The sequence below is a fragment of the Hirsutella rhossiliensis genome (genome assembly GCF_020360975.1).
Source record: "Hirsutella rhossiliensis strain HR02 chromosome Unknown scaffold00006, whole genome shotgun sequence".
NCBI classification, from domain to species: Eukaryota; Fungi; Ascomycota; class Sordariomycetes; order Hypocreales; family Ophiocordycipitaceae; genus Hirsutella; species Hirsutella rhossiliensis.
In genome coordinates, this window is record NW_025408672.1 from 519,107 (window position 1) to 532,267 (window position 13,161).

General features: G+C 53.2%; 2 protein-coding genes across 2 annotated transcripts; one reads left to right on the forward strand and one right to left on the reverse strand.

Annotated features, from left to right (window-relative positions):
* Nucleotides 1-9,228: 9,228 nt before the first annotated feature.
* Nucleotides 9,229-9,655, reverse strand: HRG_06295 (uncharacterized protein; the record flags this gene model as incomplete). Its single annotated transcript, XM_044864766.1, has 3 exons — nucleotides 9,229-9,278; nucleotides 9,367-9,491; nucleotides 9,597-9,655. 3 exons carry the CDS (start codon nucleotides 9,653-9,655, stop codon nucleotides 9,229-9,231), a joined length of 234 nt encoding a protein of 77 aa, XP_044719706.1.
* A 787-nt stretch (nucleotides 9,656-10,442) lies between these two features.
* Nucleotides 10,443-11,711, forward strand: HRG_06296 (uncharacterized protein; the record flags this gene model as incomplete). The annotated part of the gene is made up of 1 exon (XM_044864767.1): nucleotides 10,443-11,711. One exon carries the CDS (start codon nucleotides 10,443-10,445, stop codon nucleotides 11,709-11,711), a length of 1,269 nt encoding a protein of 422 aa, XP_044719707.1.
* Between the last annotated feature and the right edge of the window lie 1,450 nt (nucleotides 11,712-13,161).

A 13,161-nucleotide genomic window follows, 5' to 3' on the forward strand; every position in this document is an offset into this window, starting at 1 on the left:
TCCTGGCACCTTTTGCTACGAGGCCATTTCAACACACTCCCCGAGGATTTCTGGTTACAGTCTACCACCAATGGGGCATGACCATCAGTGATCCAAGTCGCTGGCCAAGTGGCTCAAAGCAGAATCGGACCACATAACGAGGTCGCTCAAGTGGTATCGCATTGATGGGCAAGGTTCCTAGCTTACATGCTGGCCTAAGAAGCTTAGCGAGGCGAAACAATACTTTTCCGGTCCTCTTAGCGCTGTATCTGCTCTTTATGGAGGACACGCTGCACTATGATATGCCTCGACGATTCCCCGGCCCAGTCCTGGAGCGCCTCGACACTGACCGAGCTCACTGCTTCCCGGTCGGTCATCACCGGTTGACCTGGGCCCACGGGATGCTGGATCGACTGAGAAAGGCCGAAGTATGATGATGTGTTTGGTTTTCTGAATCCCTTGGCCAAAATTCACTCACCGTTTTCCCCAGGACATTCGCACCTCACTCATACTGTTCTGTCCGTAGATGCCGTTGACCATGAGTCTCCAGTTTAGCCTTATCCCTGGGCCATTCCGGTTGAGGAGATGACCTTGAAAGATGGTGTTAGTCTCGCTTTTGCACTGAACGAAAGTCGCAACGTCGTTGTGGATGGATGCAAGTGGCACGAATATCGAGGACGTTGTTTATGACAACATCTCCTAAGAGGCGTCTTGTATTCAATCGCCTTCCCCCGATGTTCGCCTTTTAGTTTCGGAAGTAGAAAGATCTGGTTCGGACCTAGGGGAATCGGTTGGTGCTGTGGAGGAAACAAAGATTCATCGCCCAAATAAGCCGAAATTATCTGCAATGTAGTCTCGGCAATACTCGTATAAGTAGGGACATCGGATAACGTCGAAGAAAGGAACATCTATGTGGTAAGTTTCGCAACGACGCGATCGATAGACAAGGGCTGTGCGCTTTGCGGCTTGATAAGAAGATTCGCTAGCTTTGGAACATACGTCTTTATCCATATACAGGCACATAAGCTAATAATAAATCATCGCCATAGGCTCGCAGCTAGATCGAGTCTCTCTTAGAGTGTCCCATGATAATGTCTGCTCTCAATCGTGCTGCGCTTGCTATTCCACATTGGCATTAGCTGCGAGGATATCGCCATCTAAAAAGACAGCGCGGGCAAGACTTCGACTTATCGCTCGATCGCGCATAAGGCAGGACGTAGCTTCTAGCTCAGCTTTGTGAAGCTCGGCGCCAAGCTCGGCGTCTGGTGCGCTTCCTTCGCCATGCTTCTCCTTGATCAAGCTTGCCAAATCCTGTACCTGCAGCTCAAGAATCAGGGCAGCGGTGTCACCGTCTGTTGATGAATCCTTTTTGTCGATAAATAGAACGACAGAAGGGACTGGATGAACCGGGAGGGTGTTCGGGGGAAGAAGTGCATCGCAGCAAGGACCGAGGCAAGATATAAAGGGGGCTCATGGGGTTCTTTAACTATTTGCACATATCATCGGTTTAGCATTCTTGCCCCTTTCTCAGCTAACTTGTGGACGTCGAGCCAGAGGAACAATAGCTGGACACTCTTGTCGATTCACGGATAAGCCTGCCGGAATTGAAGGTTGTACAAAATCAAATGGGTCAAGGGACGATGGCTTGTGACTGTTGCTTACCCCTTGTCAGTTGGCTGCCCGAGCAAGCCACTCCAGGGTCCTTTGATGCTGCGTGGAGCAGATGCAGCATTTGGGACACCAAGACTAGATTGTTCCAACCGCGTGATACCTTTAAATGGGCCTCGTTGCAGTACAGTTAGAGCGGCAAAACAGTGACTACAATTTGGTCGTTAGAGAATGCGTTATTGCCTCCCAGGTATAGGCTCCGATAAAGCAGGTTTGCCATGTAAATGTGACGGTACAAGTGCACGAACAAGGTCGGGTGCGACTTGGGTAAAGTGATTGTCTACGAAGAGAGAAGGAGGTTCCTAAGGAAGACTCTGACTTTCGCTATTTACATGAATCAAAGTGAGACATTTCATAAAGTATGAAAGTCACATGATCGTTCCCTCACACATGGGCCTCCTTACTCCATCGCTTCTGATTCTTCCACGTCTTGCTGAGCCTGTAGGCGAGCATTTTGCACTTCTTGTTTCGTGGGTCTGGGTTTGTTTTGCTGTGCTTCTCGAAGTCTCTGATGGCGATGTGAGCGTTGACGACGTTCTGTAGTGGTTCCCATGTTGCCTGCTCAAGGTCGAAGCCTCTCCATAGTATATGGTACTGGAAGCCTTTCTGTTTTGTGCGTTTCGAGTCCAGTATTGCTTCAATCGCCCAGAGTTTCTCCCCTTTGCATCTAGCGTTATTGGTGGGGGCGGTGTGTTGTATTGGCCGGGAGCGGGTCGTTTGGTGACGGTCGTAGGAGGTTGGCGTGGAATGAATTGTGAATTGAGTCTAATTCATGTGGCAACTTCAGTTGGTAGGAGTGAGGTTGAGCACGCGCTCGATTCGAAAAGGGCCAATGAACTTATGATCTAGTTTGGGGATGGGTCTGGTCGAATCGATGTTGCGTGTGCTAAGTAGCACCATGTCTCCAACTCGGTACGCTGGCGCCGGTGATCTATTTGCGTTGGCGAACTGTTCTTGTGAGGCTTGAGCTGAGAGCAGGTTTGTCCGAAGTAGATCAGTGATTTCTTGCATCTTGGCGACAAATTCGTTCCCCTCGTTGCAGCGTTCTGCCAGGTCTTTGGATGCCGCGAGTGGTATTGCGCGAGGGGGACCAAAGCTCATTCGGGGGTGGTAGCCTGTGTTCGCAAAAAATGGAGACATTCCCGTTGAATCGCTAACAACGTTACGGGCTGCGAATTCGGCCAATGGGAGCCACTCGTCCCAGTCGTCCTGAGCAAAGCTAACATACTGGCGAAGGTATTGTTCGAGAAATGAGTTAGCGTTTTCCGTCTGGCCGTCAGTTTCGGGGTGATATGCTGTGGAGAGGCTGATATTGATCTGTAGGCGGTGGCAAACCGCTTTCCAGAATTCCGAGACAAACAGTGGTCCTCTATCAGATACGATTGAATCCGGTAGTCCATGGAGTTTCCAGACATCTCGTACGAAGAGCGTTGCCAAGTCATGTGCTTTCATGTCGGTCTTGCAAGGCGTGAAATGTCTGTCCTTTGACAGCCTATCGACTACCACCATGATTGCGTTGAATCCACGAGCTGTGCGCTGAATTGGGCCAATGAAGTCAACGGACAAGTCCCTCCATCTTTGCAAGGAACTGGGAGCGGTTTCAACGTCCCCTGGTACCGTAACCGGGAGGTCTTGTTCCTCAGGCATCCGTGGCAATTGCGTGTGAATTGTTTCGTATCGGCGCTAAGCCTTGGCCACCAATAAGAGCGTGAAATGAGTTCGTATAGCTTGTTTTTCCGGGTGGCCTGATTCGACGCTGTCGTGGGCGAGTTGAGTGAGAAGGGTCCGTAGTTCGCCTGCGGGTACGTATAGCCTCTCTCGGAAATATAATCGGCCTTCGTTTATCATGCATTCCGATAGAGAAACTTCCTTCGAGTGAGGAGTGCCATGGGGTTTGAGCATCTCGTCCCTGATTTTCATCCACCATTCGTCCTCCTCATAGCCCTTGTCTAGAAGTCTTGTGATTCTGTGGTTGATTGGTTCTGGCTGAATTTCGTCAAGAATGGCGGGACATAGTGCAATTTCTTGTTCCCAGGAGAGATTGGCAAAGAGTTCTGAGAGCTCGGGGTCAAGCTTTAGTTGTTCTTGTACGGAGGAGTCTACGTTGCAAGGCTTAAGCAGCGACTGTTGTTGGTACTGGATGCGGTCGTCATTTTCATCTTTCGGCAAGTCTTGTGATCTTCGTGTGAGTGAGTCAGGTTTTCCGTTCTCTTTCCCAGGCACTGACTTGATAGCGAATTGGAACTGTGATAGGAATTCGCTCCACCTGACTTGTCGTCTTGAAAGTTGCTTGGTTGTCATGAAATATCGAAGGTTGGCATGGTCAGTGATGACTGTAATCTGGTGGTGCGTGCCTTGGAGTTCAGGTCTCCAGCATTCGAAGCAGCGTACAATAGCCAAAAGTTCTTTGTCATAGATCTCGTAATTGCACTCAGCGGGTCGTACTTCTTGGACATGAAAGCCACTGGGTGTAGCACTCCTTGATCATCTTCCTGGGAGAGGATGCCCGAAGAGACAAAATCGGATGCGTCGCATTCGACAAACACTTCTCTTGCGGGGTCGAAGTGTCTGAGGATTGGCGCTGAAGTGAAGCTATTTTTGAGCATATCGAATGCTTCTTGGCACGATGAAGTCCAGTTCCATTTGACTAGTTTCCGTGTCAGGGCAACAAGTGGTCGTACGATGCGTGAAAATCCCTTGATGAACCGTCTGTAGAAATTCGAGAATCCTAAGAAGGCTTGAACATCTTTGACGTTGATAGGGGCCTCCCAGTTGATGAGACAGTCGACTTTCTCTGGGTCCATCCGTACTCCAGTGGTTGAGATGATCATGCCCAGATATTTAACTTCAGTAGTCTCAAATTCGCATTTCTTGACGTCAAGTTGTAGGCCTGCGGCTTCAAGTGCTTGAAGTACTGATTTGACGTGGAGTCTGTGGGTGGCGAGGTCGTCTGAGTAGATGAGAATGTCGTCGATGTAGGCTGTGCAATATCTATCAAGGAATGGGCGTAAGACTTCGTTGATTCGAGCTTGAAAGGTAGCTGGGGCGTTTGATAGTCCAAAGGCATCACCATGCTCTCGAAGAGACCATATCTTGTGTTGAACGCCGTCATCCACTCCTGACCCTCCTTGATGCGTATTCGATTGAACGCTGCGACGACATCGAGTTTGGTGAAATACTTGGCTTGGCTTAGCTGAGAAAGTGTCTCCTGGATTAACGGTAGCGGGTAGCGGTTCTTGATGGTTATCGCGTTAAGAGCTCGGTAGTCCACGCAAAAACGAAGGCCCCTCCTGGCTTCTTTGCAAATAACACCGGCGAGGCCGCCGGTGAGGTGCTAGCGCGTATAAAACCCTTGTCAAGGTTTTCCTGAAGGAATTTCCGGAGGACGAGAAGTTCGTCTTGGGACATCCCGTACAGAGGTCCATGTGGTGGAGTCGTTCCAGGTTGAAGTTCAATTTCGTGGTCGCAGTCTCGGTGTGGGGGGAGTTTATCCGCCTCTGATTGGTCGAATGCCTTCAAGAATTCATGGTAGTGTTGTGGTACTTTTGTTGCAGGATCGATCAAAGTCTTGGGTTCGAGGGCTTTGTGAATGTCTTCGAGTGATGCCCTGAAAGGTACATATCGGCTGCTATTTTCCGGGAAGCTCAGAGTTCCTGTGTTTGTTGGTCCTTGGGGTTAAGGGAGGTGATTCCGTCCTGTAGCTGGAGCTCTCGGTTCATCTTGTCCATGTCTGTGAGTGCAGAGTCGAATCGGACCCGTCGGCGTGTTTTAGGTTCTACGAAGGTGGAGGCTTCTGTGATGACCCCAAGTTCAGCCAGCCTTTTGTCGATCTCATACAGTGATAATGAGAATACGTCGACGTCGCGGTTTTGGTCAGCATGTGGAATGCGGCTGCGCCGACTCTTCGGGGGATTGATGGGCGTGGCAGTATAGTCGTGGTTGCAGAACTTGACAAAGAGGGAGCTCCAGAAACAGGCAGTTGGTATTGTCCTTTCTCCATGCAGTATTTGCGGCAGTGATCAGAGTTGAAAGTGACCACATTCGTGCTCCAATTGACGATTGGGTTGTGATCTGTTAGCCAGGGTTTTCCAAGTATGACATTATACTTCCCAAGCTTCGTTACGTAAAAAAGCATCTTCTCCTTGTGTCCCTTGATGTCCATGTTGAGCTTCACCACATGAGTGATGTCGCCAGCCGAGGAGGGTCTTCCATCGACTACGTTCAGCCGGCGACGGTTTCGTAATTCATAAAGCGTGAGTTTGTTGGTGTGCGCGAAGGATTCGTCTATAAACCCCTTTCCGGTGGCACCTGAGTCAAGCATTGCTTCGGTTTTAATCGGGTGGAATTGTCTTCGATTAGGTTACAAGGCAGTAGCAAATGAGCTTGGTTGGTGTCCAGAGAAGAGAGCAGTAGATCGCCCTTTTCTTGCGTCTCCTGCGGCGACTTCCGTCGGAGACTACACTTTCCGTCCTCCATGGTGCGGTGTCGCAATTGAGGGAACGATGTTTGCCCGAGCTGCACCAATGGCAGAGTCCATGCGTTGTGCAATAGGCTCTGCGTGCCGCTCTCTGCTTCCGTTTGGGGTCTACGACCAGAGGCGACATCTTTGGCCCCCAGGTGATGACGCTCAAATCCATTGAATCCCCGCCGTTAGAGGTCGTCGATTGTGGCGTGGTGGAGGTTGTAAGGTTGCTTTGTGACTTGCTGAGTTGTCGGTGTTTTCTTGAAGTAATTGGCATTGACTTGACGGCATTCGTTATCGCAGATACGGACAAGGTCCATAAATTGACTAAGTTCGGTAGGTGTATCTTTGCCCTTAGTGAGAGAAAGTCTCCAGATAACGTTGTCGTGGAGGGCACGTCGGAGGTGAGCAATGAGCGCCCCACTATCCCACTCGGTGAGCTTGGCGACGGCATACCATTCGGGAGGAATGTCGTAAGGGATCTATGGCCTTGTTTCATGTCAAAGATTTTGAGTTGGGCGGTAGCTTTAGCGTCAATATCCCCGAAGGCTGACTGAAGGGTGCTTTTTATGGCATTGACATCGTCGAAGAGAACCACCCCATCTTTAATGTTGTAGCGGACTTGGTCATGTGCTTTGCCTTTAAGGCATGAGACGACATATCCCATACGTTGAGGTTCCGAGTTCCACCAATCTTTATTCATTTCGAGCTTCAACTCGAGGTGCTGGAGGAAATTCGGCAGAAGCGTGGGGTCCTCTCCGGTGAAGGCCTCAGGATCAGGGTGTTCTGGTGTGCGGTGTGAAGCTCCTTTGACTGAATGATCTTTAGGTATGCTTCATTTTCTGCCATAAGACGGGCGATCGTTGCGTCTCCATCACTTTTAGAAATGAGCGTGTTTTCTAGGCGGGTTTGGAGGTCCTCCATGTCCCTTATTGTCGTCGTGGTCGAGGCACGTAGTGAATCGATTACCGCTTGCATACTGTATGCGGCATTGCATACGAGGAAGACTTCTTTCATGAGACCGGCTGGGTTAGCAACAAAGGCATTTCGGAACGTTTCATTGGTATTGCTGGCGTTGAGGAGGACAGGGGCACTCGATCGACGGGTGTGGGGCAGCGGTAGCCATTGGGTTGTTGACGGTGTGGTGGTTTAGGTGAGAATTTGGTTGCAGGGTGTTTTGGTGAGGTTTGAAAGCGACAAGTGCGGTTTAGAACTATCGAAATCAATAGTCACGTCGCGGACGGTGATCTGTTGAGGAGGGTAGTTGGTAGACAATATGTGACGGTACAAGTGCACGAACAAGGTCGGGTGCGACTTGGGTAAAGTGATTGTCTACGAAGAGAGAAGGAGGTTCCTAAGGAAGACTCTGACTTTCGCTATTTACATGAATCAAAGTGAGACATTTCATAAAGTATGAAAGTCACATGATCGTTCCCTCACAGTAAATTGACACATGGCAAACATTGGCCACTGGGCTTCATGAATGGCAACCATCAACCATGTAGCAGAACATATATCCAGCTTCAAGCCCATCAGCAAGCTCAGGTTCCTGTTCTTAACCAGGGCGCTTATGCATGATGGGGGGACTTTTTAACCCCTTATCTCGGGAGTGTACGAAGTATTATAGAGAGAATCAACCCATACATGTACGAATGCAATCCAACGCTCGGGACGGACAGATGGGCAAGGGAGCGCAAAGGGCCGCGTCATCCTAGACGGCATTCTACTTCCGACGAAGATGGTAGGTTAGACTCCGGCAGTATGAAACACTAGACGTTCATGGCCGTGGCCTACCCCCTGCAAGAAGTCGGAGCACGTTGAGCTGTCACTTTTCACGCCTCTTTATTTCAATAACGGATTGAGACTGTTGCGCCTGAGGATATTCGTGCATTTCGTGATTCATGTTCAATTGCGCTCATCTCGCTGAGGTGTGTGTCGGACGTTGTGTTGATGCTGCACGTTGATTCTTTATGCCCATGGAAAGTCACCATCTCGTGTGACACAGATATGGTTGTATTTTATGTCCCAAAGTTTGCTGACAGATATTCCTCTACGCGCAGGACAATATTGGAGTTTAAGAAAAGCTCCGTAGCGGTGGCTGGAATGGCCGTTGGCACAGACTTGAAAACTGACAGGTAGCTGGCCATGTGCCTGATGCATTCCAGCGACAGTGCCTTGACATAGGTTCAAGCCATATCGAGTCTGAATCCGAGGCACTTTTAGGTTTATCAACGAATGTCACCTGCGTTCCTGAAAGCACCTCCGTTTCTTCGCCTGTATTCGACTCTGCATTTGGTTCTGACCTATCGTGGGCCTCAGACCTTCTTGAAGGGGATTGAAGCCTAGCTTGCAGCACATGTCTCAGAAGTAGATCCTGCACTACGGTGTGGGGACAAAAGTGCACCACATCTCTGGATCTCGAGCCCCCTGTAGCGCATGCAAGGCAACACTTAATAGAAAAGGGCAAGTGAGCTCGTAAGGGGGGCCAGTCATAACCTTGGACTGTGGGGACTGTGAATAGTGAGTGAAAGGTCTGGCTTGTTATCGGCGTCGAACGGGAATAAACCCGGGGCTTGATGGGTTCACGTCCGCGCGACCATCATCAGCGCAAGTGAACCCCTTCAAGATGGAGAGGCCAAGGACGGTAGTGAAAGGAATCAGAGACTTGACGGTGATACATGGTGGTACCACAACATTGGCTTATGCCCTATTTTACTGGGCGCCGACGGTCTTTCATCATTCTCCCCAAAGCGGCTGGAACTGAATAAGAATCAGGCGGCAAACGGTGGTCCCCAGACAGACACGAGATGACCGGCATGCGTCTAACCACGAGAAACGCTTTTCCAACTAGGCGGCAGATGGGAAGGAATTGATGATCAGGCGTCAGCGATTTCCGAACAAGTAGTCACAGAATGCTTTTACAGGGGTTTCGAGCACATCTTCACGTTCAAAAAGCAATATATTACAGTCTGAAGCCAGTGAGGCTCGGAGGACATCTCAGGCGGGCGATGCTAACAACCAAATTGCTGAGATGTCGTGATATCTAGGCCCATAAGTCGTATCAAGAGGCTATTCGTGAAGTGAGGGGGTCCCATTCTGCAAGGCTACCGACCAATCCCTTACTTCTCGCGCGTGTCGCAGACCTTCTTGATCAAACCGAGTGCTTGATCTGTTCGCGTTCAACACCAGTCAGCGAGGAAGATTCTTGAACAGCAAATTCACTCATTTGGTTGGGGTTTTAGCGCTGGCGTTCTTACGCTGCTGGGGCTTGGAGATCCCGCACTTCTTCAGGCAGCTCTCCGCGCCCTCCTCGATCTTGCCGAGGTTCTCGCAGGCAGCATCAACCAGCCCCTGGTCCTTGGGCTTGATCTTGTTGGCGCTCCTGGAAACGCACGGTATCGCGCACTTGGCCGTCTTGACGACGGGGCCGAGCTGGGACAGGAGGCGACCAAAGTCGAGCTCCTCGGCTTCGGCATACTAGGCGTACTCGACCTTGGCGTAGGCCACCGCGGCGAAAACAACAGCGAGGACAGCGGAGGTCTTCATTTTGAAGAATTGGGTAGAGTATCGAGTGTAGGGAAGAAAGTTGTCTAGGTGGGTGATTGGAGCTGGGAATGGGTTGGATGGCTGACTTTGCGAGGATGCTCGATACGTAGTCCAGGAGCAGCGGAGTTGCGCTTTATAGTCAGGTCCTCGGCGGGAGGGAAACGCTCGAGCCCAGCCGCCCTATTACGGCGGGCTTGTGGCAATTCCAGGAGAAAATTCCTCGCTGTCGCGGTCTGTAGAGCTCAAAGGAAGTAGTTCCCGGGGACCCAGCTCAGGTTTGTTCGCCGGGGTGAAGAAAACAGAGAGGGGTTTAAGACTCGTCTCAGACTAAAATTCTGGAGATCCCAAATGTGTTCCAGGGGATTCCTCCGGTTGAGTGAGCGATCTGCGAGCCAGCGACGAGAGCCAGCACAATGGAGGTGAAACCTTGGCGTGAGTTGGTATTTGGACAAATTGGCTCCGGTGAGAGCGTATACTCCGGAACTGAAAATTGGAGACGCACTTGCGGGCGATCGGGCGAAGGGTCCTTGCTGCGCTGACTTTGTATCTCCTAGAAGACTCAGACTCCAGATTCCTGGTGAGAATTGAGGACATTTTTCTCCCGGCACCGTACGGCATGGCAGGGGCGGCGAAGCGGCTCCGGTAGCTCCTATAACTCGACAAATCGGGAAAATATAAATTTCGCGGGCTCGCCCCAATTCTGTTTGGGTTTGGCTCATCAGTCCCTCATCACCCACCAGTACTTACAGCATCACCTCATATCCAGACCCCCCCTCTCGTCAAAAAGATGAAGGTTCAGGCTCTGGCTTTTGCCCTCGCCTTCGGGGCGGGCGTTATTGCCTCCGATTCCAACGAGCTCGCCCACCATTCCGTGACGGCTGAGCAGCTTTCCGCCATGTCCGAGGCCGAGTCCACCTTCATCTGCGCAGCGAAGGCGAAACTGGGCATCTGTGGCCCCACGGGACCCTGCAAGCGTGACTTGGGGGAGACCCAGCAGCCCGCCCAGGGGCAAGCGGCCACCTGCTTCATCTGCCAGAGCTTACACCCCGAACTCTTCTGCACGCCTGTGCCCAAGCCCCCCAGACGCGGATGCCCGAACGGCGGCTTCGGTCCTACTTGCGACGGCAGGGGCGGTCCCGGGTGTCCCAGGGACAAGGGAGGGCCCAGATGCGACAGGAATCGGCCCCGACGAGGCTGCCCCAACGGCGGCTTCGGCCCCACCTGCGACGGCCTCGGAGGCCCTGGCTGCCCCGAGAACAAGGGGGGGCCCAACTGTGAGCGAAACCGGCCCCGACAAGGTTGCCCCAACGGCGGCTACGGCCCCACTTGTAGCGGCAGAGGCGGTCCCGGCTGCCCCCCCGGTCGCGGCGGGCCCCGCTGCAAGGACTTCGAGCCCGAGCTCGGCTGTCCCAACGGCGGCTTCGGCCCCACCTGCAGCGGCAGAGGCGGTCCCGGCTGCCCCCCCGGTCGCGGCGGGCCCCGCTGCAAGGACTTCCAGAACGAGCGAGGTTGCCCCAACGGCGGCTTCGGCCCCAGGTGCAGTGGCCGAGGCGGCCCCGGCTGCCCCCACGGTCGCGGCGGGCCCCGCTGCAAGGACTTCCAGAACGAGCGAGGTTGCCCCAACGGCGGCTTCGGCCCCAGGTGCAGTGGCCGAGGCGGCCCCGGCTGCCCCCACGGTCGCGGCGGACCCCGCTGCAAGGACTTCCAGAACGAGCGAGGTTGCCCCAACGGCGGCTTCGGCCCCAAGTGCAGTGGCCGAGGCGGCCCCGGCTGCCCCCACGGTCGCGGCGGGCCCCGCTGCAAGGACTTCCAGGACGGTGATGGTGGTTGCCCTCCGGGTCGTGGCGGTCCCCACTGCGACGAGAACGAGGCCGGACAGGGCTGCCCCCCCGGCCGTGGCGGTCCCTACTGCGACGAGGACAAGCCCGGACCGGGTTGCCCCCGCGGCCGTTTCGGCCCCAAGTGCAATGGCCCAGGTCGCCCCGGTTGCCCCAAGAATCTTGGTGGCCCTCGCTGCGAGGACCACGTTCCCGGCCAAGGGCCTTATGAAGGTTGAATGGCGGCGATGTCATGACATGGCAACGCACACCAAGCTGTGTCAATTCAAATGGGCTGCGTTGCTCAAGAGGGGTCGATGCTAAACGATGCGGATATTTTGGAGGGTCGTGATGCTACCCAGACTGGTGCCTGAACAAGACATTGTTGGGCGTCATCGGGGCCCGCGCCTTGTGTCAGTCGGCGGGAGGTTGATGAAATGGCTGGCTTCTCCAAACTCATGACAAGCTAACGGATGAATTACGGGACGTAGTATTGAATCTAGTAATTGACTCATGTTGGACCCGACAAGGCGTTCCCGTCTCGTAGCGTTGGTCAAGCTGCTCTCCGGTGTACTTTGTATTCCAAACGGCGATCGGCTGCGATTAATTAGCAACTGGCACTTGATCCTTGATGAGGGATGAAGACTGACTTGGACATGATCAGGTGGTCATGAGAATGGCCCGCCGCAAGTCTCGTCCCGACAGAGCCTAGATGGGAAATCAGGCGGGAGCCAAAAATAGCGGTTTGGACCCCGTAACTCTAGGTGCAGATTGCAATGTCGACGTAGAGCAGGCGATCGCCAACGAGATGTCAAGACGGGAGGCCGATCCAATGGAGTAAGCTGAGGCGTCCAGACGCCAAGGGACGATGAAGCAGATGCGAAACGCGAGCAAATAGCAGGGACATCAGAGCGAGCGGCGCTGACACCTGGTTTGGGACTCCTGAGGCAAGCTCCAGATGCGGGATGAAACCATGGGCAGCTCTAACGGCTCGCAACGTGGCCGCAAGACGGTGTCGATGCGAAGCGGAATGTGGGAGGCAGCGGGACTGAAAGGGTTCTGTCGATGCCGCGGGGCGAGAGCAGGGCGAGAGCAGGGCGAGAGCAGGGCGAGAGCAGGGCGATGCAACAAAGACGGTCCCCGTAGGCCTGTATACGTCAACATTGGTATCTGCGATACGGCACCTGCCCTGGCGGCCATCTTTTTTTGTTGCTTGGGCCACGGTTTAGGCCTCGCGTTTGGGTTTCAAGAGTCGCACGGGTCCCTGTAAGATGTAACTGCGAGGTGTAAGGTGCGTAGATGCAGGAGACGGAGATTGCCCCACGTCTGCTTCTTTCGGTATGGCGAGGAGCCTTAGCTAAGCAGACTACATAATTACCTAATTAGGCAATTACCTACGATGTCGTCGTTCCTCGACAACGTTCCTCGACAACGACAGCGACGATCCCCCCATGACTCACGGACCTCGCGCGTTCTTCATCCGTTGTGGCCATGATTTAAGCTCGCTCATCCTGCTGAACGGGTCCGGTCTCGACAAGCGCGCCTTCGTGCCCCTTCATGCCCATGCAATGACGAGCCCAGCTTCATGCACCGTCCTCCCAGGCTCCCATTCCCTGGTTGGAATATCTCCGACACAACGGCGAGACGTATCAGCCAGAACCGGCTGAGCTTCAATGCCCTTCAATGCCC